This window comes from Alexandromys fortis, unplaced genomic scaffold (genome assembly GCF_014885135.2).
Source record: "Alexandromys fortis isolate MF-2015 unplaced genomic scaffold, M_Fortis_MF-2015_v1.1 scaffold_80, whole genome shotgun sequence".
Lineage (NCBI taxonomy): Eukaryota > Metazoa > Chordata > Mammalia > Rodentia > Cricetidae > Alexandromys > Alexandromys fortis.
Window position 1 is genome coordinate 7,333,531 of NW_026068174.1, and position 22,363 is coordinate 7,355,893.

The following is a 22,363-nucleotide window of genomic DNA, read 5'->3' on the forward strand; positions in this document are numbered from 1 at the left end:
TTTAATTTATTTATTATGTATACAATATTGTCTGTGTGTATGTCTACAGGCCAGAAGAGGGCACCAGACCTCATTACAAATGGTTGTGAGCCACCATGTGGTTGCCGGGAATTGAACTCAGGACCTTTGGAAGAGCAGGCAATGCTCTTAACCACTGAGCCATCTCTCCAGCCCGAAGGGGAGGAGTTTAAAGCCAGCCTCAGCCAAAAGGAAATGTGAGGCGCATGCTGGGCTACAAGAGCCCTGTCTCCAGAGAGAAAATGTAGCAGCAACAAAACATAAAACACAACGAAAAGACCCCAAATAAAAACACGATGACCACTGTTTGTTTGCCACTTGAGTTTTTACACTGTTCGTGTCTTTTGAGTATATTTTATGGTACAGAGGGTACTTTAATTAATTAGATGTTAATTTCTAATTCTCAATAACCCTCCATGATACAAACATTTTTTATTTTATAGATAAAGTGGAGGATTAGGACAATCATGATATTCACAGTCAATGATCTGAATTCAGTTACATGACGCCAATGCGCACTGTGCTGGCTTAGATCAGGAACTTTGAAGCTCTGCTGTATGAGGCTTCAGGGACTCCCCAAGAACGTCTCTAGGAATTACTGAGCAAAGCGAACTCATGAGATGGTCCAGGGTCTCCTATAGAGCCACTCTGATCTCACTAACAGGGGAAAAACTCTTGCTTACTGGTTGGTCTGTAATTTCCCAAGGAAAAATGTAAAAACCACAAAAGCCTGATGTGGTTGTTTGAATAGCAGAAAAGCAAAACAGGCCAGAGGGGAGTAATGGAAATAAGGGGTAAGATACAAAGGGTAAAAAAAGAGAGCAGAGGCTGGAGAGATGCTCTTCCAAAGGTCCTGAGTTCAATTTCCAGCAACCACATGGTGGCTCACAACCATCTGCAATGAAGTCTGGTGCCCTCTTCTGGCCTGCAGGCATACAAGCAATCAGAATACTATATACATAATAAATAAATAGAGAGAGAGAGAGACAGACAGAGAGAGAGAGAGAGACAGAGAGACAGAGAGAGACAGAGAGACAGAGAGAAGCCCCAACTGCCAGTGCCAGGAGGGCTGGGGCTACCTGTGCAAAGGCAAGGGAGGACAGACCAACCCTGCATCCAGGCCTAGATCCTCCAGTCCACTAGTCACTGCTAGCAACTGTCCAGCTCAAAGATCTTGACATCCGACTGCCTCTAACAACCACAGACTTTTTCATACAGTATTCAAGGACCCAAGACATCAAAGTAAAATTTAACTTGCTAATAAAAGGCTAGTAAAGGCTAGCGTGCACCTCCATGATATGATATGCACACAGCATACATAAGACCCTAGACAATAGACACAGAGCATTCTGAAATGCTGGAAATGTTTAAATTGTTGACATACATGTGTCCATATCTGTAAACTCGCTAACCGACATATTTAAGTTCTGTATGTTACCAAATGATTTTATCCCTTTTCCTAGGTGTTACATCACCCCATCTGTTATCAGCCCTTTTTTCTTTTAAAGAGAGCTGCCTGCCTCTGTCACTTAAATGCTGGACTTAAATGTATGAGCTATTATGTCTATTTTAGAGAGAAAGAGATTCTCTTGATTCCACCCTACGAAGGAGACTGGAGAAAAACTGTATCTTACTCTTAAATCAAATACCACCAAAACATCAGGTGATAAAGGGAAAGACAAACATCAATGAAAGGATCATAAAACATATTTTCCCCCCCAAGATAGGTTTTTCTGTATAATAGCTCTGGCTGTCTCAGAACTCATTTTGCAGACTGGGCTGGCCTCAAACTCACAGAGAAGTGCCTGACTCTGCCCTCAAGTGCTGGGATTAAAGGTGTGTGCCATCATCCCCAGCATTGACTATAATTTTTAAATGGACCTAAGAGGGACATGTTAAGTGGTCAGCTGGGCTAATCAAACAATTATTAAAATAACCCTTCGTGCCCCAGATCGTCCTCCTGAAATGCTCAAAGTGCTTCAGGGCTCTTGAGGTCGGGACAAGAGCAAAAGAAAACACAACCCAACTAAACTTAAAGGGCAAGAGCTCCCGGCGAAGCCACATCAGACAGGTTTCCAACAGTTTAGGGAAAAGAACAGCATCAAAAGCAATCTTGGGGTTTAGAGAGTCAGACAAAAGAGGGAGGTTTATTTGGTGTTCAGAGCTAGTCAGGTAGCTCAGGCTGACTTCACTCACCCAGCAGAGAATGAACTGCCAGGATTTCATGTGTGCAGCATCATGTCTGGCTTTTGTGCTATTTTACTTAATTTTTGTCTGTTAATTTGAGATAGAATCTTACTGTGTAACCCTTGACAGTTTATAACTCAATACAGAGACAAGGCTGGCTTCCAACTCTTAGAAATCCTCCAGCTTCTGCTCCTATCCAAGTGCTGGGAAAAGTGCCACAAAGCCAGTAGAATAAAAGTATCTGCCTCACAAATGATAAATATTTTTGTTTTTCTTTATTGAGACAAACTCTCACTATGGATTCTTGGTTGGCCTATTACTTCCAATATTGACCAGGCTAAATTTCCAATTATCATCCTCTATCTGCCTGCTGGATACTGGAATTATGGATAGATGCTATAACCCATAGTAAAATGTTACAATCTTTTCTTGTTTTGTTTTTCAAGACAGGGTTCCTCTGAGTAGCCCTGGCTATCCTAGAACTCACTCTGTAGACCACGCTGATCTTGAACAAGAGATACTCCTGCCTCTGCCTCCTAACTCTAGAGTACAGTGATTAAAGACAAGCCATGACAGCTCAAATGTCACAACCTTAAAATATCTTTGTATCTTTCCTTTGAATGTAAAGACTGCGGCAGTTATAACATTACTCATTTAAATTTTGTTTTTCGAGACAGTATTTCTCTGTCTTGCAGCTCTGACTGTCCTGGAATTCAATCAATTTGCCTCTCCCTCCCGAGTGCAAGCACTTCCTGGCCATTCCAAATATCTTTTCAAAATTTATTTTTATTTCATGTGCATTGATGTTTTGCCTGCATGTGTGAGAGTGTTGGATCTCCTGGAGCTAGAATTACGAACAGTTGAGAGCTGCCATGTGGGTGCTGGGAATTGAACTCAGGTCCTCTAAAAGAACATCCAGTGGTCTTAACCACTGAGCCATCTCAAAAAAAAAAAAAAAGCTGGGCGATGATGGCGCACGCCTTTAATCCCAGCACTCGGGAGGCAGAGGCAGGTGGATCTCTGTGAGTTCGAGACCAGCCTGGTCTACAGAGCTAGTTCCAGGACAGGCTCCAAAGCCACAGAGAAACCCTGTCTCGAAAAAACAAAACAAACAAACAAACAAACAAAAAAAAAAAACAAACCACTGAGCCATCTCTCCAGCCCATTATTTCAAATTTAAAATGAGCATAAATAGAAAACAAAAGGCCAGTTAGGGTACATAGTGCAGCACATATAATCTTAGAATGCTGGAGGCTGAGCCAGGAGACTCAAAACTAATCTGGCTTACAGTGAGACTCTTCAACATTAACCACAAAGACAAGCAAGAAATAAAGAAAATATCTTAACATGTATTATCAAGACTCTCAAAAACTTAGTTGAAGATGACTTTTTCTAACTCCCAAGTGCCAGAATAATGGGTGTGTACACATGAAAGTTCTAATGACTTTTTTTCTTCTTGAGATACCATCTCACTATATAGTCCTAGCTGCTCTGGTACTTACTAGCTATGTATTCTTAACTGGCCTTAAACACAGTATTCCTTCTTAGCCTCACAAGGTCAGCTTTGCTTCTTTTTCTTTTTCCCTTTTCTCTTGGGGTGAGAGGGTACAGTAGGAAGGAGCTTGAGACAGGGTCTTGACCTTGACGATTCTGAATGTTACAAGCTCAAATGATTCTTTTACCACCATTGCTCCATCTGGTCCTTATTCTCCTGACTGATCCTGTAACATCCTCAAGAGCGAGCCTGAAGATGAAGCAGTGAGTGATCCATAAAGGGGACTGAATAGGGTTATTGGCTCCCAGGGAACTTAACAAACTGGTTTGTTTCCTGGCTCTGTACAGCCAAAGTCAGCTGTGACCCTAGTGAAGACATATTCAAACCTAGAGTGGTCCAGGAACAATAGAACACCCAGCTATCCTCACCAGCAAGTTTTAGCAATAATGAAAAAGAAACTGGAGCCAAAATGGCATTAAATTCTGAAATTCACTAAATACATGGCTATTAGGGATTGTGGGTACATCCCGAGTGAATGCTTTTCTAGGTTTTGTTCCTATTACCTAACAGGAACCCCCAGCACTCCTCTGATCCAGACCTCCAGGACTCCAGTGAGCCCCAAACAGGGACAGAAAGCCAGGAAGACAATGGACTCCTGTATGCCAGGGAGCCCAGAGGTTCACAGCAGGTGTTTTCCTGTCATTCTTCATGAGGTGTATTTTAAAATTCGCTCTTTACATTTGCTTGCTTGTTTGTGTGTGTGTCTGTGTGTACGCACATGCGCGAGCGAGCCTTTACTCCACAGCACACACATGGAGGTCAGAGACAACTTGTAGACTCCCGTCTCTTCCTACCATGGGCTTCCAGGATGGAACTCAGATCTCAGACTTTGATGGCAAGCATCCTTACCTGCAGAATTATTTCACCATTCCCATAATATATTTTGAGACAGAATTTCTCACTGAACCTGAGCTCACCAATTTGATAAGGCCTAGCTGTCCAGTGAACTCCAGGGATCCTGCGTCTGCCTCATCCAGTTACTGGAATTAAAGGAACATGCTGTTGTTCCTCACTCTCTATGTAGGTTCTAGGGATTCAAACACAGAGCCACCTCCCCAGGCCTGTCCAAAACATTTCTTTTACATAACAAAGGCAAAGAAACAGTTTAAGATTTGTCTGGGGAGAAAGCTAAGGAAATTATAGAACTCTAAGGCAGGAGTCAGCAAATCGCTGCTTCTTAATCAAATCCAGCTTGCTGTTTTATGAATAGTTTATCTGTCATTGTGTCTTTGTGCCTGCTTCAGAAGCTAGAGGACAGCTCTGTGGAGTCAGCTCTCTCCTTCCCCTTCTGCAGGGATTTGGTGGCTACATGGTCTCTATTCAGAAGCACTCTACTCAGCCACTGTAACCAAAAGATAGTTATAAACAAGACAACAAGTGGAGCCTGGTATGTTCCCATAATGCTACTAGTGAGCTAGCAAGACAATAAGAAAGCTTGCTTCAAAATCATAAAACTGGCGTTCAATTTCTGTAAGTCAGGTAAAGGTGGAAGGTTTGATGGTGTACACCTCAAATCCTGATACTCAGGAAATGAACAAATCTGAGTTTGAGGCCAGCCTGGTCTTCATAGTGAATTCCATGCCAAAGCTACATAGATAATGTCTAAATAAATAAAATCAAAAGGGGCTGAAAACCAGGTATAGTGTCTCATACCTGTAATTCCAGTCCTTGGGAGGCTGAGGCAGGATTGCCTTGACTTTGAAACAAGTCTGGGCTACAAATATGAGTTCCTGCCTCAAAAAGAAAAGGCTAGAGATATAGTTCATTAATAGATAAACTTCCCTAGCATGCAAAGCCTTAATTTAATCTCTAGTACCACTGAAAACACCAAAGCTGGGAGTTGGGCATGGTGGTTATGCATACCTTTAATCCCAGAATTTGGGAGAGGCAGGCAGATCTCTGTGAGTTTAAAACCAGGTTGGTTCAGTGAGTTCCAGGCCAGGGCTATAAAATGAGACCCTGTCTCAAAAACAAACAAGCAAACCCCTGCCCGCCCCCCCAAAAAGCTAAACAATCCTGGTCAGTGGGTGTATCACAGTGGTAGAGACCAAAAGAAGCCTGGGTTCAAATCCCCATACTACAATTTTTTTCCCCTAAAGATTAGTATTATAAATGAAACCTAAAGTCCCCTAACTGTAGTATTAGACACATGGCACAAACCACACAGGAGTGTCAGAAAGTATTTTAAGCTATTGAGGGAAATGCAGTAATACTTGATCTGTATTGAATTACTAGGTGAAAATGGAGAGATGGCTCAGTGGTTAGGAACATTGGCTGCAGCCAGGCGATGGTGGCGCATGCCTTTAATCCCAGCACTCGGGAGACAGAGGCAGGCGGATCTCTGTGAGTTTGAGACCAGCCTGGTCTACAGAGCTAGTTCCAGGACAGGCTCCAAAGTTACAGAGAAACCCTGTCTCAAAAAAAACAAAACAAACAAACAAACAAAAAAGAACATTGGCTGCTCTTCCAAACGGCTCTAGGTCAATTCCCAGCACCCACATGATCATTCAGAACTGTCCAAAGGAACCGTACCAGTTCCAGGGGAGCTGACACCCTTATACAGACATACTTGCAGGCAAAACCCCATTATATACTAAATAAACCTTTTGTTAAAAAAAAAGTCTCTAGGCTAGAGAAAGTCCACAGCTATGACAAAAGTTTATGCTATGGGTGCATTTGAAAGATATCATGTTTATAAAGTTGGGTTGTGGAAGTTGTAACGTAATGATAAATAAAAATAACTACCCAGGGCTGAGCAGTAGTGGCGCATACTTTTAATCCCAGCACTTGGGAAGCAGAGGCAGGTGGATCTCTGTATGTTCGAAGACAGCCTGGTCTACAGAACAAGTTCCAGGACAGTCAGGGCTACACAGAGAAATTCTGTCTCTAAAAACCAAAACGAAACAAATCAAAAACACCATCCACTGTCCAGGCAAGTATGGTGCCAGAACTTGAAGACAAAGGCAGGAAGATCAGGATCAAGGCCATCTTCAACTACGTAAGGAACTGGAGAACAGCTCCATAAGACCCAGTCTCAAAAACACCAAGGTATGGGGCTGGAGAGATGGCTCAGTGGTTAAGAGCATTGCCTGCTCTTCCAAAGGTCCTGAGTTCAATTCCCAGCAACCACATGGTGGCTCACAACCATCTGGAATGAGGTCTGGTGCCCTCTTCTGGCCTGCAGACATACACACATTGTATAATAAATAAATAAATAATAAAAAAAAAAACACCAAGGTATGGACAATGAGTTTAGTCTCAGAGTGTGCCCCTGTAGTTGGCACATGGTGGAAGAGAACTGACTCCCAAGTTGTCCTCTAATCTCACATGTAAAGTCATTTCATGTATGTAATCCCCCAAAGAAATACATAAATGTAATTTTTAAACAAACAAGCCGGGCAATGGTAGCACACGCCTTTAATCCCAGCACACAGGAGACAGGCAGATCTCTGTGAGTTCAAGACTAGCTTGGTCTACAGAGCAAATTTCAGGACAGCTAGGGCTACACAGAGAAACCCTGTTTCAAAAAACTAAGTTTTTGTTTTGGGGGCTTTCAAAAAAAAAGTTATTATGAAGATACCAAAGATATTTTTAATATTTGAGAGATGAATTTGTTATTTCCAAAATCCTGTGGTGGGAGGGGGTGCTAGGGATTAAAACCAGGGCCTTGTGCACACTACAGGAATGCTGTAGCACTGAACTTCTGACCCACCAAGGCCATTCATTCTAGGACTCCAAATAGAGATGTCCCAAGAAGGAGGAAATGAAACACCTGTATCCAAGAACAGAAATCTATAGCCAGAGTGCTTAAGAAGCCTGATTAGATACACCAAAGGCCTGCTGCTCATCCATATTCTCAAATGGCACAGGGACAAACATGTAAAAGGCACTATAATACATGAGACTCTGCCTCCAAAAAAACTAAAAATCATCTTTAAGAAAATGTTTTCAGGGGGCTGGAGAGATGGCTCAGAGGTTAAGAGCACTGACTGCTCTTCCAGAGGTCCTGAGTTCAATTCCCATTAATGCACTTATTTTAAACAAAAGACCATCTGTGTCGAGGAAGACCAACCGCAACACTGTTATGAAGACAAAGAGACTGAATCTCTGGGTTTAACATCTTTACTGTGTCTAGTAGTCTGAATGGCTCACTCAACCCAACCTCCTTTCCTGGAATCAGGGACAAGGTTGATTATGTTGCCCAGGCTGGCCTTAAACTTGAAACCCTCTGACCTCCACCTCCATCATGCTGGGAATCACTGTCACTCGGTTCAACCTGTTTTCCTAGGAGTCTTTTCCCTATAGCAAAGGAAAAATAGGATTCCTGGATTCCGTCCCACTGAAGCATTCTCATGTGCCAATTGTTTTTGAGACAAAAACTTTGTAGCTCTTATTGTCCAAGACCAGACTGGCCTTGAACTCACAGAGATACAAGTTCTGGAATTAAAAGCAAATAACACCATATGCAGCCTAAACTATATTTTCAAGCATGTAAGAAAGGCGTTTAAAGTCATTTTACAGAATCTGTTTTATCTTGAGAGAGTCCCTTTATCAGAGAAAGCAGTTCAAACGTTTGTAAGCACTGATGCTACTAATTAACAGAGACATTCTTAAAAAATAATCTTTCATTGGGCTGGAGAGACGGCTTAGCAGCTAAGAACAAGTGCTGTTCTTGCAGAATATCCAGATTCAGTTCCCAGTACCAGTATAATGGCTCACAACTATCCATAACAAGTACTAACCTCATACATACATACAGGCAAAATACTCACACACATAAAATAAAATAAATCTTTTTAAAAACTTTGGCAAAGAAGTAGAAATTGACACAATAACTATCCTCCTCTGGGTAGGCAGTGACCTGTTCCAGGAATGCTGTTTTCATACTCCAGTCTGTTAGTAAGATCTGCAATCAATGTAAGAGCCCACACATCATGTTAGATGTGAGCATCATCACCTCAACTTCATGAGCTTAAAGCCTTGCCTTCTTTGTCTTCTAAGCAGTGTGACCTAGACAACATACATTGCATTTCTCAAAGCCAAGACATGGTACTTCAAAGTTAGGACATAACCTCAAAAAATACAAACTTCCAACAGGGATATGATGGTTCATACCTAAAATCCTAACACTTGGGGGCTTCTTCAGGAGTGTCATAAATGGGAGGCCAGCCTGGGCTACATAGTGAGCTCTAGGCCAGACTGAGCTAGAATGGGTCACCATCTCAACAAAACAAAACACTTTTAAAGAGCTGAGCATTGCCAGACCTGGTGGCACACACTCGGGAGGTAGAGGCAGGCGAATCTCTGTGAGTTTGAGGCTAGTCTAAAAAGCAAGTTAAGAGAGTTCCAGGGCCTGTTACACAGAGAAACCCTGTTGCAAAACAAAACAAAAGGCCGGGCGGTGGTGGCGCATGCCTTTAATCCCAGCACTTGGGAGGCAGAGGCAGGCGGATCTCTGTGAGTTCTAGACCAGCCTGGTCTACAAGAGCTAGTTCCAGGACAGGCTCCAAAACCACAGAGAAACCCTGTCTCGAAAATCCAAAAACAAAAAACAAACAAAAAAAAAACAAACAGCTGGACATTGTGGTGGCACATGCCTTTACTCCCAGCATCCTCTCTGTAAGTTCAAGTTCAGCCTAGCCTAGAGAGTTCAGGACAGCCACAGCTACATAGTGAGACCCTGCCTCAAAACAAAATTAAAAAAAAATTATTTATTATAAATCAATAAATAATACTTTTTCAGTCAAACCTAGGAAACTCAATTAACTCAACTTACAGACCCATTAGATCAGAAATGAAAATTTTGGGGCTGATGAGATGGCTCAGTGGTTAAGATCCACAACCCACTCTTCCAAAGGACCAGAGTTCCAGGGCTAGCACCCACAAGGCAGTCTGCACTTCCAGTCTTCTGGCCACTGTGGGCATATGGAATATAGACAGATGCAGGGAAAACATCCATAACAGAAACCTTTTCTTTTCTTTTTTTTTTTTTTTGGCTTTTTGAGATCGGAGTTCTGTTTGTGTAGACCAGGCTGGCCCCCAACTCATAGAGATCCTCCTACCTCTGCCTCCCAACTGCTGGGATTAAAAGTGTGAACCACTAAGTCTGGCAAATAAAAATTAATTTTAAAAAATCATTAATGTCAGAGTCTGTTTCAAATAAATTTTTGCTCATTCTGTGGACAAAGGTTCTCACTTACAGGAAGCTTCTACCCTTAACTGTAGGAACACAATCCAAAGTAAAGAGAAGAGTCAAATCATAGGAGTACTCTACCCCTTCCTTGCTATTACTGTGTTCACATAACATCAGGCTATGCTTATGGGAGCTGGCTACTTATTTATATGTCAGTCTATTGGTAGGCCCTGAAAGATAGACAGCAGGCCTCCTCTGCACTGAAACAGGTAAGGAGAGTGCTGAAGAGGAACAAAGAATCAGTGCAATGATGGCAGGTCATAAGGCTTCAATGAAGGACTAAAGGTAAAAACAACCCTTAGAAAAGTCAATCTGTTTTCTATAACTCGTCCTTTTAGTTGTGGGTCTCTCTCTCTTCCCCTCTCTCCCCTCCCCCGTGTGTGTGTGTGTGTGTGTGTGTGTGTGTGTGTGTGTGTGTGAGAGACCCTAAGGGCTAAACCCAGGGCCTGTCGAAGACTAGAATTCAGCCTTGTCTGATTCATGTCAAACATAATTAATAGTAAGCCTATCCACTAAAATAAAAGCAGTTTTTGATTGGGCAGTGATGGCACACACCTTTAATCCCAACACTCAGGAAGCAGAAGCAAGCAGTTCTCTTTGAGTTTCAAACCAGCCTGATCTACAAAGTGAGTTCCAGGACAGCAGGGCTACATAGACAACCAGTCTCCAAAACAGGAAATAAAATAAAATAACATAAAAATTATGGAAAAATCCCACTTAAGTATATTCCTATATACCACTTATACATTCTAATCTGTGTGAACCCATCTTGTTTTAGACAGTGACAAACAGAAAGCAAGAAAGAAGATAGGATATAGATGAGAAAAGTTACTTCATGTTAATTCCTATGAATTCAGGTGGTTATTAGTCAAAATAGGTTTAGTAGATCAATCAGAACATTCAGTTATATAGTTTTAAGTTTACTCATTGCAAAACAGGTTTTCTCTAAAAGAGAGAAAACCCACATAAAATGCCAACATCAGTATTTAATGGTTCGACATCTACAACATCACAAAGCTGGCGCTGCATCAGCATTCCTACAAAGCTGTAAGAGGTCTGAAAGGGAGACCCTGGAGCAGATCTCATCTTTCTACATTTTGCACATTATGTACCTCCAAAGCCAAGGCTGTCTTGTCGTAGGCATTAGGGACTCGCTTCTGGATAACCCTGGCATAAATGGGCCCATTCTGGAGGTTAGGGAGCGGAGTGTTGACGCTGGGTTGGGCATAGGGCCCAGGCTCCGGCCCACCCAGTGGCTGTGGGTGGGAACCCTCCTGGTTACCTCCAATCAGAGCCGATACTGAGGCGGAGGCAGGTCTATACTTCTCCACGTAAGGGACTGGAATCATCCCCCTCTTTCCTTCGCTGTCCTCCGCATTCCACCACTGCTCTTCAGGCTTATCCCGGATTCTCAGGATGTCTCCTTTCTTAAAGGGAAGATCTTCTTCATCATTCCCATTAAAGTCAAAAAGGGCTCGCACATACTCTGCCTCCTCCTGCCTGAGAATCACTCCACTACCCTGCCTGGATCTGGAAACTGGTTCTATCAATGTTGTAGTGTCCAAATAGTGTATTTTGTAGAATTCCAGTAAAGCAGGCAATGAATCAAATTCTTGATCTCCTATTCGGAGCCGGGAGGGACTCACTCCTGGAAAAAATAGAGCAGAGTGTCATTTGAAGATATACCATACTGCAGATGAAATAGATTTTTGTGTTTCTCATACATAGCTAGACAATATTTGACCAGCAAAGAAAGAATAAAAAAAAAAATTCAACCCCTTTCTTCACAGTCCAAATGGGTATCACCCTGTAAAATTGAGCATCCCATTACCAGCACACAGACAGTGGCCTCACAACTGTAACTCCAGTCCCAGGGATCTAATGCCCATTTTCTTGACTTCTTGGGCACTTGACAACTACATGATGCAGAAATAACCATGTAGACAAACACCTATACACATAAAATAAGTAAAACATCCTCTAGAAAGAAAGATGCCCATTACCATGCGGAGGGAAGAAAAAGACAGCCATAACAGACCAGGCCACTTGGCTTGCAAAAGCACATACACTTTTTTCATCATTCTCCCAGTGTTCTGTTGCTACCCCATAAATAAACCAAATGTACTCTACAGCCCCAGGAAATAAAGCAAGCTCTCCTTTTTTTGGGGGGGTTCAAGACAGGCTTTCTCTGTGTAACAGCTCTGGCTGTCCTGGAACTTGCTTTGTAGACTAGGCTGGCCTCAAACTCACAGAAGTCTACCTGCCTCTGTCTTCTAAACGCTTGAATTAAAGGCGTGCACCACCACTACCTGGTATTTTTTTGTTTTGTTTTTTTGTTGTTGTTATTTTCAAACCAAGTCTGTGTGGCCTTGACTGGCCTGGAACTCACTTTGTAGACCAAACTCACAAAGATCACAGAGATCCACTTGTCTCTCAACTGCTAAGATTAAAGGCATATGCCCTGGCCTCAAGCTCTCCTTTTTAATAGGTGCATGCAACTGCTTCAACAAGAGATGAGAAAAACTTAAGCCGGGCTGTGGTGGTGCACATCTTTTAAGTCCAGCCCCCAGGAGTCAAGTGGCTTGGCTCTCTGTGAATTCAAGGTCAGCCTGGTCTACAGAGTGAGTTCCAGGACAGACTCCAAAGCTACAGAAAAACCTGTCTTTAAAAAAAAAAAAAAAAAAGATAAAAAACTTGGAATCTACTCTAAGCTCAATGTACAATTCCGAATTTGGCATTAGATTCCCTGGAATTTGAATTACAGATGGTTTTGTGTGGTGCCATGTATCAGGAACCGAACCCAGGTCCTCTGCAAGAGCAGCAAGTGCTCTATTCACAGTCATATCCTCAGGCTCAAAAGATTTCAGTTTTTATATAGCCATGTGTCTCTGAGGAGGTATGTGCATGTACATGCAGGTGCCTAAAGTCAGAAGAGGGATTTGGATACCCTGAAGCTGGAGTTACTTAGTGAGTGTGGCGTGTGGCCCATGGGACCTGGCTTGTTGTCTCAGGGTCTGGGGAGCATCATTGGTATGTTAGATCTCTCATTTTATAAAAAATTGGAAGCAACTTGAAATAATGACCATGTATACAAAAAAATTCAAGTAAGGAATCCAAAATTAAAGTATTAAAAAGATAAAAAAAAAACTGAAGCTGGGTGGTGGAGGAACATGTCTTTAATCCCAACATTCAGGAAGCAGAGGCAAATGGACTCGTTTTTGTGTGTGTGTGCTCGCATGTGCTCTATATCAGCTATATGTAGGACTCCCTGAGGACGGAAGAGGTCAGATCACCTAGAACTGGAGTTACAGGTGATTGTAAGCACTCTAATATGGCTGCTGAACAGAACTCTAGACGCGCAGGAACCAATCTCAATGGTGAGCCATGTCTCTGGCCCCTGTGTGGATTATTCTTAGTCAACATACATGATTAATTCTGAAATTAGGGAAAGGGGTAGAACAAAATTCTACTTCCAGCTTTAAGCAACTTACAAAGAGACAAAGGTGGGAACAGTTCGGTGAGGAGGAAACAAAGCAGGGTGTCTTAGAAAGACATCTTTCCACAGGGGAGATGTGTGCCTATAAAAATCAGAAGCAGCAATAAACTGCCTTAGGACACAGCAAATCACAAGGAAATGGGGAGTTCTGCTGAGTCAGGAACATTTCCAAAGCACCTGTAGTCTAAGAAGGAAGGCAACCACTCCCGTCACCCACCAAGTGCCCCCCCCCATGCAGTACTAAGGGCAAATGGGATGTGCGCGTGTGAGGCTGGGGGAAGAACAAGAATACCACTAAGAACCCCTTTGGAAGGTGAGTGCAGTGAGAATGTTAAAAGGGTAAGTTTCAGAAGCTCCTCCAGCACACAAGCTCACAGTTAAGCATGTGTGCTGCTCTTACACAGGATCAGGTTCCAGAAACTGTATCTCTAGTTTCAGGAGATCCATCACCCTCTTCTGGCCTCCATGGGCGGCAGGCACAAAAATGGTGCATATACAAACACACATACAGGCAAAACACATAAGTCATTTTTTAAAAAAATAGTCAAAGATAAGTTTAGTTCTTTCCTTGTTCTAATGCTGCTAATACTGCATGGTATATAAACGGGTTCACTGGCCTTGTTCTGTAATCTCAATTTACAAAACACAAGCAAAGCAGCAAACAACCCATGACACACTTTACCTGCACACCTCTATGCTGCTAGCACTCCAATAATGGAGGGATGCCTGGTTTGACTAAGTGGGCAATCAGATATAAGGGACAGGCAAACTTCACTGATTAAGGAAGAAAAGGCAAAAGAATGCACACGGTCACAGATAAGGCCAGACCTAACCACAGCTATGCATTTGGGTTCCTTTTCCCTCCTCCTAACCACAAACAGCCAAAGGCAGGAAACAGCAGGGAGGGAAAGGAAGGAGATACAGTCGGTCAGTCTAGAGGACAGAACCAACTACAAAGCTCACAGCTGCCTGGACTTGGAAAACCTCATTCTATATCAAACCGGGGTGAGATTCTTAATGTGCAGCCTGGATATTGAGATTGCACGTAGGTCCTCACACATGCTACACAAGTTTCCTGTTGAGAAAGGTTCTTACTAAATTGCCCAGATTAGCCTTGAATTTAGTCTGTAGCCTAGACAAGACTTCAATTTGTTATCCTCCTGCCTCAGCCTATCAAGGAGCTTAAATTATAGACTTACATCACTAGGCCTGGCTTGAATGTGCAGTTATGAATTAACATAACAAAAAATAAGTATTAGCCAAGTGTGGTGGTTAGCAACTGTAATCACAGAACTTAAGAGGCAGAAACAGAAAGTTTGTCCTAATTTCCCCAGGCACCCTGGTCTTTGAACTGAGTTCCACCAAAAGATACATAGTGAGAAAGTAACAAATAAGCAAACAGTTAAATTTTTTTTTTTTTGTTGCTTTTGTTAGGTGCTTCTCTGCTATCTGCAAAACCAACAATTTTTAAGATTTTCAGGCCTCAGACCACAGAAATTTTTACCAAGAATTCCTAACACCCGAGGGCTCTGTGCTAAAACTGGCCAGGTCACTTCTGGCAACATCACCCAGAGCTGCTCCATCATCAACCTTTCCAAAATCTCACAGCACTTCCTCTTTCCTTCATTACCATTCCTTTCTTGCTTCTCCTCTGCCGATAGCATTTACAAAAGTTGCTTAAATAAATACCCACTACTGGTCCAATACATAGGATTAAAGACTGCTGCCTTCCAGCTCACAAGGTAGTCTGAAGACTAAGGAAGACTGGCATGACGTGTGCCAGCAGCCCCAATATTTGGGAGGTAGAAACAGGAGTATCAGGAGTTCAAGATCATTTTTGGCTACATTGGTGGTGGTGGGGGGGGGTCCAGGCTAGCCTGGGCTACATGAAGCTATTTCAAAAAAAAGTAACAAATATTAACAATAAACAAGTGAATAAAAATCTTCTAAAAAAAGAGTAGATATTGGCATGGTACTTTTTAGATTCATGTTGGATGAAATCAGATTCTCATTTACTGGCTGTATAAACTGTTAGCTCATTTCTTCTTCTCTATGTCTCTGTTTCTCCATAAAACAGGGTCAAACACCTATTTAACAGTTTCTGAAGTGACTGGTGTCAGGCAGAGGGGGAGACAACTCTGTCTTAAAAAAAAAAAAAAAAAAAAAAACAATAGTGGTGGCCAGGCAGTAGTGACGCATACCTTGATCCCAGCACCCAGGAGGCAGAAGCAGGCAAAGGATCTCTGAGTTCAAGACCAGAACTGCTAGGGCTATAATGGCAATCTGAGTTTGATCCCTGAAACCCACATAGCCATGGCAGAAGAGAACCAGCTCCCTCTCATCTCCACACATGCACCTCAACACATGCACTCACACATCATGCACACATACAACTAAAAACTTACAATAATAAATTATACTAAAAGGCTGGGGGCCAGCAAGATGGCTCAGTAGGTAAAAGCATTTGCCACCAAGTCTGACAACCTTAGTATGATCCCCAAACTCACATGGTAAAACAGACACCCACAAGTTTTCCTGACTCCCACAACAAGATGACAATTCAGCATCATCCTTCCCTCAAACCCTCTCGATTCCTTAAGAAATGATGGTTCAGTGGGTACAGCTTGTGCATGGCACAAGGATCTGAATTTGGATCCCAGCACCCACAATGAAAACCAAGCTTGAGGCCATGTTCCTGCAAACCCAACATTGGAGACTAACACTGAAGGACCCCAGGGGGCTCACTGGCCAATCAGGCATTTGGTGACATCCAAGTATAGTAAAAGGTCCTTTCTCAAAAAATAAAGTAGCAATCGATGGAGGGAAATGCCCAATACCCATCTCTAGCCTTCATACCCAAACACACACAAACATACACACATTACAGATTCAACTCCAAGAAAATTTCAATTCACCCCCAAAATCCTTTGAACTATGATTTTTGCCAGAGAAGATTCCATAAAAGCAGAACAGTCTATAGGTCTGACAAACTCAGAATTCTCTCCTGGAAATCTACAGTTCACAGGAGTATAGTAAAGTTGGTGGCAAGCCCTATTTTATCTCACCACAGGACTCCCCCCATAAAATCTCTCAGTAACTACTAAAGCACTTCTCTGAAGAGCACCTGGAGAAATGGCTCAGCAGCTAAGAGCACATGCTGCTTTTGCAAAGGGCCTGGATACAGTTCCCAGCACTCACATGGTAGTACAACCATCTCTAACTCCAGTTCCGGAAGATTTAACGCCCTCTTCCAAGCTCAGCAGGCACTGCATGTACATGATATATTTATATACCAGCAGGCAAACAACCATACACACAAAATAATAGTAAAGAAAATCTTATGAAAAGATAGACAAGAAAGAACTTCTCTGGAACCCATTAGATTAGAGGGACACACAGACCATCCATCTACAAAGTGATGTAAGATGATCACAGCCAGGGTCTTGCATATTAAGCAAACACTCTATCCCCAGCCCAAGGTAAACTCTAAGGTTCCCTCACCTACTAGGCAACAGGTGGAGAGCTTCAGTTGTGCAGGAACAGCAATCACAACGCTGTTTCCATGGACTAGACCCAAGGCTCTTTCACATCTCAAGCACTCTTCCCTTTCTACTCAACCCTTAGAGGTCCGTGTTTACCATCCACACTGTGCATGCCAGAGAGCATTTCCATTTCACTTGAACTACTTTCTCATATTGTTATATTCTTCTTCCTTTTTTTTGTTTATTTTTTTGTTTTTCGAGGTAGAGTTTCTCAATGTAACCTTGGCTATCCTGGAACTCGTTCTGTAGACCAAGCTGGCCTTAAACTCAAGAGATTCGCCTGCCCCTGCCTCCGTGAGTGGAACCACGGAGCCACCATGCCCTGCATATTATATTATTATTGTCTTAAGATTAACATTTATAACCTGGGCATTTACTTAATATGCCTGCCACACTCAAATATTTTATGTACTTGACTCCACTCACTCACTGCAACAGCCCACCCTAGAAGGTAATTGCTATTTTCCAACTTTCAGAGAGGAAGGAACCAAAGCAAAGCAAAGTTAAAACAAATCACCCCAAGTAAATAAGAAGTGGCAGGCCGGGCTGGAGAGATGGCTCAGCAGTCAGAAGCACTGACTGCTCTTGCAGAGGACCTGGGTTCAATTCCCAGCACCCATGTGGCAGTTCACAAAAATCTGTAACTCCAGTTCTAGGGAACCCAAAACCCTCACAGACATATATTCAGGCAAAACACCAATGCACAAGAAATAAAAATAAATTTAAAAAAATAAAAGAAGTGGCAGATAAATAAATTCAAACCCAGTCTCAGCGTCTCACTAGAAGAATGTATATACCCAGTTTGGTGGCCCATATCTTTAATCCCAGGCAGAGGCAAGGCTCTTTGTGAGTTTGAGGCCAGACTGATCTACATAATGATACCCTGTCTTTAAGTTACAATTACACGCACACACACACATGCACACATGCTCGCGCACGCGCGCACACACACATCTTATTTTAGGGGTTTTTATTTCTGACCTCCAATTCAGGGATGATTTGCACTGTGAGCTTTCTACCTCCACCTCCCAAGTGCTGAGATTACAGGCCTGTGCCACTAAACCTGATCTGTGTGATACAGGGGATTGAAATCGGGGCCCTCAGTCTTACTAGACTAATGAAGGCTTCTATCAACTGAGGTACATCCCCAGCTTCTCATACAGTTTAGGACTCTATCAGTCAAAATCTAGTCTTTACTGCTTCAAGCAGAAGAAACTAGTGGATCAACTGTTCCAAGTCTTCCCAAGAAGCTCACCTTACAGACTATGACCCTTAAACTTGAACGAACTTTCCCCTATGGCTCTGGGGCAGTTAAGATACTCCCAGGCTATAGCAGCAGAGGAGATCATCTGTGGGAACTGAAAAATCTATGGTAAATTCAAATAGGTTCATTGAGCTGGGCCCAATGCCTATAATCCCAACAACATCAAGGCAGAAGCAGAAGGATCTTCGTAAATTAGAAGTTAACATCATCTACATAGTGAGTCCCATGTCAGAGCTACAAAATGACCCCATCTCAAACAAAAAGTTATTGGGATAAGGTGATAATCCTCAGCCTATCTTATATGTGGCTTACTCACATGCCTCTTACAGTGTGTGTGCACAAGTGCATGAGGCATACATGAATTACGTGTGTGTGCAGGTCAGAGGATAACCCTCAGGAGTTGGTTCTCTTATTCTACCCTGGGATCAAAGGATCAGACCCAGAACCCCAGGTTTACAAGACGTGTGCTTTTACCTAGTGAGTCATCCCACTGGCTCTTATCTTTTTTTATTTATTCATTTAAAATTCTGAGCAGAATGCTAGTGAACACCTTTAATGCCAGCACTCAGGAGGCAGAGGCAGGAGGATTTTTCAAAGTCAGCCTGGTTTATATAGACAGTTGCAGGCCAGTTAGGGGTACACAATGAGACACTGTCTCAAAACAAAGCAAAACAAAAAGCAGCTTCCTATGTGCACTTCAGGGATCCCAATGTAAATAAACAAAGAATAACAAAACTATATAAGGAGTTGGGTCAGTTCTCAAGTCACAATGTCTAGCTCAAATTCTGGTTCAATTATATACTAAATTTGTGACCTTACAAGTTACTGGATTGCTAGCTACTTTCCCCCAAAATAGAACTATTTTAATAAATGAGAATTGCAATATTTCACTTACTATATTGTTATTGACAGTAAATTATTACATAAGGCACACAAAGCACTCAGCAAAGCATCTGGCAGACAAACACCAGTCAATAGTGCTAGCTATTAGTATCATATATGCCTCTCTAAAACTCAAGTCATTCCTGTGTGGCTTTAAAAAAAGGGCTTAATGGGGAGAAGAACAAAGATTAAGTAACCAACATAAAAGCAGCAAGTGAACTGACCTAGAGAGAAAATGGGGTACATGACAGAACAAATTGCCACAATGCCAATGAACTTTCCACACCTCACCCACAAACTGCCAATCTTTCTCTTAGGCCAACATCTATTTTGAAAAGGTGGAGCTGATGCGATATAAAACCACAATGCCCAGATATAGAGAAGTACCAAACTAACAAGCCTGCCTGCTACTGGTCCCAAATTTTATAACAAAACACACAGAGAGAAAGCAGAGGACTAAAATTTCCTACCCCACTATTGGGAATAAAACCTAGAGTGCCCAAATGCTAGGTAAATACCACTGAACTATATCCCAGTCCCACTGCAACCTAACTTTCTATTTTGAGGCAGTCTTACTGAGTTCTCCAGGATCGTCTTGCCATTGCCTCCTAGGTGCTGGGATTAGAAGCATGAACTATAAAATGTGGCTGAGAACTGGATTTCAATGATAACACACCATCCTAGTGCTAGTACTGCACTTAACACAAACAGTAAATAGCACAAAAACTAGAATGTATCTAGTTTAGGGCAAATATGCTACATTAATATTCCTGTTTTATATTATTAAACCAACGAGACCTAGAAAGATCTGATGTGTGAACTGAAGAGACCTCAGCACTGTTTTCCCCTTAACTTGTGCGCCAACCAAAGAACTGTCTATCCCACCGCCTCATCTCTGGCCAAGGTGAGTAAATCTAAGTTAGGACTATCCTAAAAGGGCAACTCTGCTAAGATTACACAAGGAATCTTCATTCACGAGACTGGCTCAGATCTAGGAGGAAAAAGCTTCCAAGTCAAACATCCAGAAAGCAAGAAGCTTGGTGCTGTTACACACATACAAAGGTGATCTCAGAATCACTCTGCATCTCAGAAACCTCAAGTCCTAAATGCATGAACTTCCTTAACATTGCCAAGACAACTCCAATAATAAGGGGAAGACAGTTATAATTCAATGTCCCTTGTCAAGGAAGACCCAGTTGGATAACTCAAATTCTTCTTGTTATCTTCCAGCCAGGTCTGTTCTTGTATCCTGGAAGACTCTGGCCACAGCACCAACTTACTGAGCAAGAAAAGACCCAGGTACATGACTGGCACTGTTTAAACTCACGGAGAGTGAAGCTCCATTCACTTCCAGGGTTGTTTCCACTGGCTTACACCTGGTTTATTTTCTGAAGGAAAAAAATCTTGCCTCCACTAATTACTTTGAAACTAGAAGTTCTAGATGCAGCAGACAATCTTTTGGACACTTAAAACCTCCGGGACCCAGTTTGCCACCTAGGCTTCAATTCCGCTGGGCTGATCACAGAAGACTTTTTTTCTGTATCAAGTCACTTAGCTCACCACCTTCGTATTCCATAAGGGAAGAGCACGGTAAAAAGATTTTGGAAAAATGCCCAAGAAAGGAAAAAACCGACCGGCTTCCTGAGGGTGTCTCCATCCCTCTCAGCCAGCCAGTACGTGGTGACTTCCTACCGAAGGCCACCAGGGGAGTATGGCCAAACCCGCTCTAACACTGCAGGAAACGTTTCGAGCCTAAAAGCCACTTGTAGGATTAGCAGATCCATTCTAGGCACCTCTGCCAAATTATGTCCCCGCAACATCCACCTCCCCCACATTAACTCTTTGTCCCCAAATTGCCTGGCCCTGCCCTGCCCTTGGGCCTGACCCTGGCGCCCAGCCCCACCCCGGGGCCGCAACAGTTCCCCTTCCCCCGGCTCCCAAGGCACACCCAGAGGCCTCGGTGAGCAGCTCCTCCTCCCCCACAATCCCGCCTGTCGGTGGGAACCAGCCTGAGCAGAAGGCAGCTCCCCCGTCAGGGTCACTCCTGCCCTCTCTGCCCACGTCCCTCTTCCTGAAGCAGACCAGAGTTCCACGGCCCTCACCCCCGCCCGGGGCCTCCCGCCCGTCGGTCCCTCACCCGGCGGAGGCTGAGCGGGCGACGGAGGCACTGGAGGGCGCGGGCCGCTGCTGTTGATGATGTAGTGAGAGACACGCGAGTTCTCGGAGACGCTGAGCACATAGTCCCCGGGGCTGGTGCTCGAGTCCCGCACCAGGAACACCCCGTGCCGCTGGCCCTGCAATAGCGCCACCGCCTCCTGCCGGCTCAAGCGGCCCCAGTACCAGCTACTCCGCTCCTCCGAGTCGAAGTTGCCCGCCATGGCCGACTCCGCGCCTTCACGCTGGGCCGCCGCCGCCACGCGCGCCCCTCCAGCCATGGCGCCCGCCGCCCAGCGGACCGGCTCCGGTAGCAGCCTCCCAGCAGCGCCCGAAATGGCGGCGGCGGCCACGGGCCTTCCCCACCGGAAATGACGCGCTCTCTACCCGAGGGAGACTGCCGGGAAGGGGACCGCCGCCCGCCATTGGGAGAAGGGAAACGGAGTCCTTGGGGCCCGCAGTGCGCATGCGGCTTCATGGGCGTCGCCTCCAGGTCCAAACCCTGACGGCCAAGGACCGGGAGGCGGAGTCTAGGACTAAGGGGTGGAGCCTCAGTCTGCAGGCTGACTGATCTGTGTTTGACAGATTGGTGGTGGAGGTCTTTCGCCCAGGACCTACAGGAAGCAACTCCAATGCAAAGGACTGGAGTAGAAAAGATGGTGTGGTCCCGAGATGTTAGTCTCCTTCAACGCTCCCTGACAAGTCGGTCTTCTGCTGTTTGCCTCAGTTTCCTCCAAGACCTGCTGAAGTTCTCATTATTCAATAACCATCATAGATATTGTATTTGCTTTGCAGGTGCAGTGGGCCGTAAGTCACCGAATCCGCAGACCAGTGGGAGGAACCAGGAAACAATTAATGACTAAGGAACATCAAATGCTGTGATGGGAAGCAAGGAAACACAGAAATCAACTAAGTCGTCTGTAGAGGGATCCAAAGGACTGGGCAAAGTGACTCATGACTGTAACCTCAATACTTGGGAAACGGAGACAGGAGGATCACTGCGAGCCTGAGGCCCTACCTTACAAAAGCTAAACAAATGACAATAAACGGGAGGACCACAGATGAGGTGGAA

General features: G+C 43.7%; 1 protein-coding gene across 2 annotated transcripts in view; it reads right to left on the reverse strand.

Annotated features, from left to right (window-relative positions):
• Crk (CRK proto-oncogene, adaptor protein) overlaps positions 1–21,674 on the reverse strand; it is a 27,156-nt gene extending 5,482 nt beyond the window's left edge. Inside the window, exons 1-2 of one of the 2 annotated variants that reach the window (XM_050128851.1) lie at positions 21,275–21,674; positions 11,066–11,601 (exon numbers count right to left, since the gene is read on the reverse strand). In XM_050128851.1, the coding sequence (XP_049984808.1) occupies positions 11,066–11,601; positions 21,275–21,572 (834 nt within the window). In that variant the 5' untranslated portion in view covers positions 21,573–21,674. The remainder of the gene's footprint in view (positions 1–11,065; positions 11,602–21,274) is intronic. The other variant, XM_050128852.1, reaches the window with a different exon arrangement.
• Between the last annotated feature and the right edge of the window lie 689 nt (positions 21,675–22,363).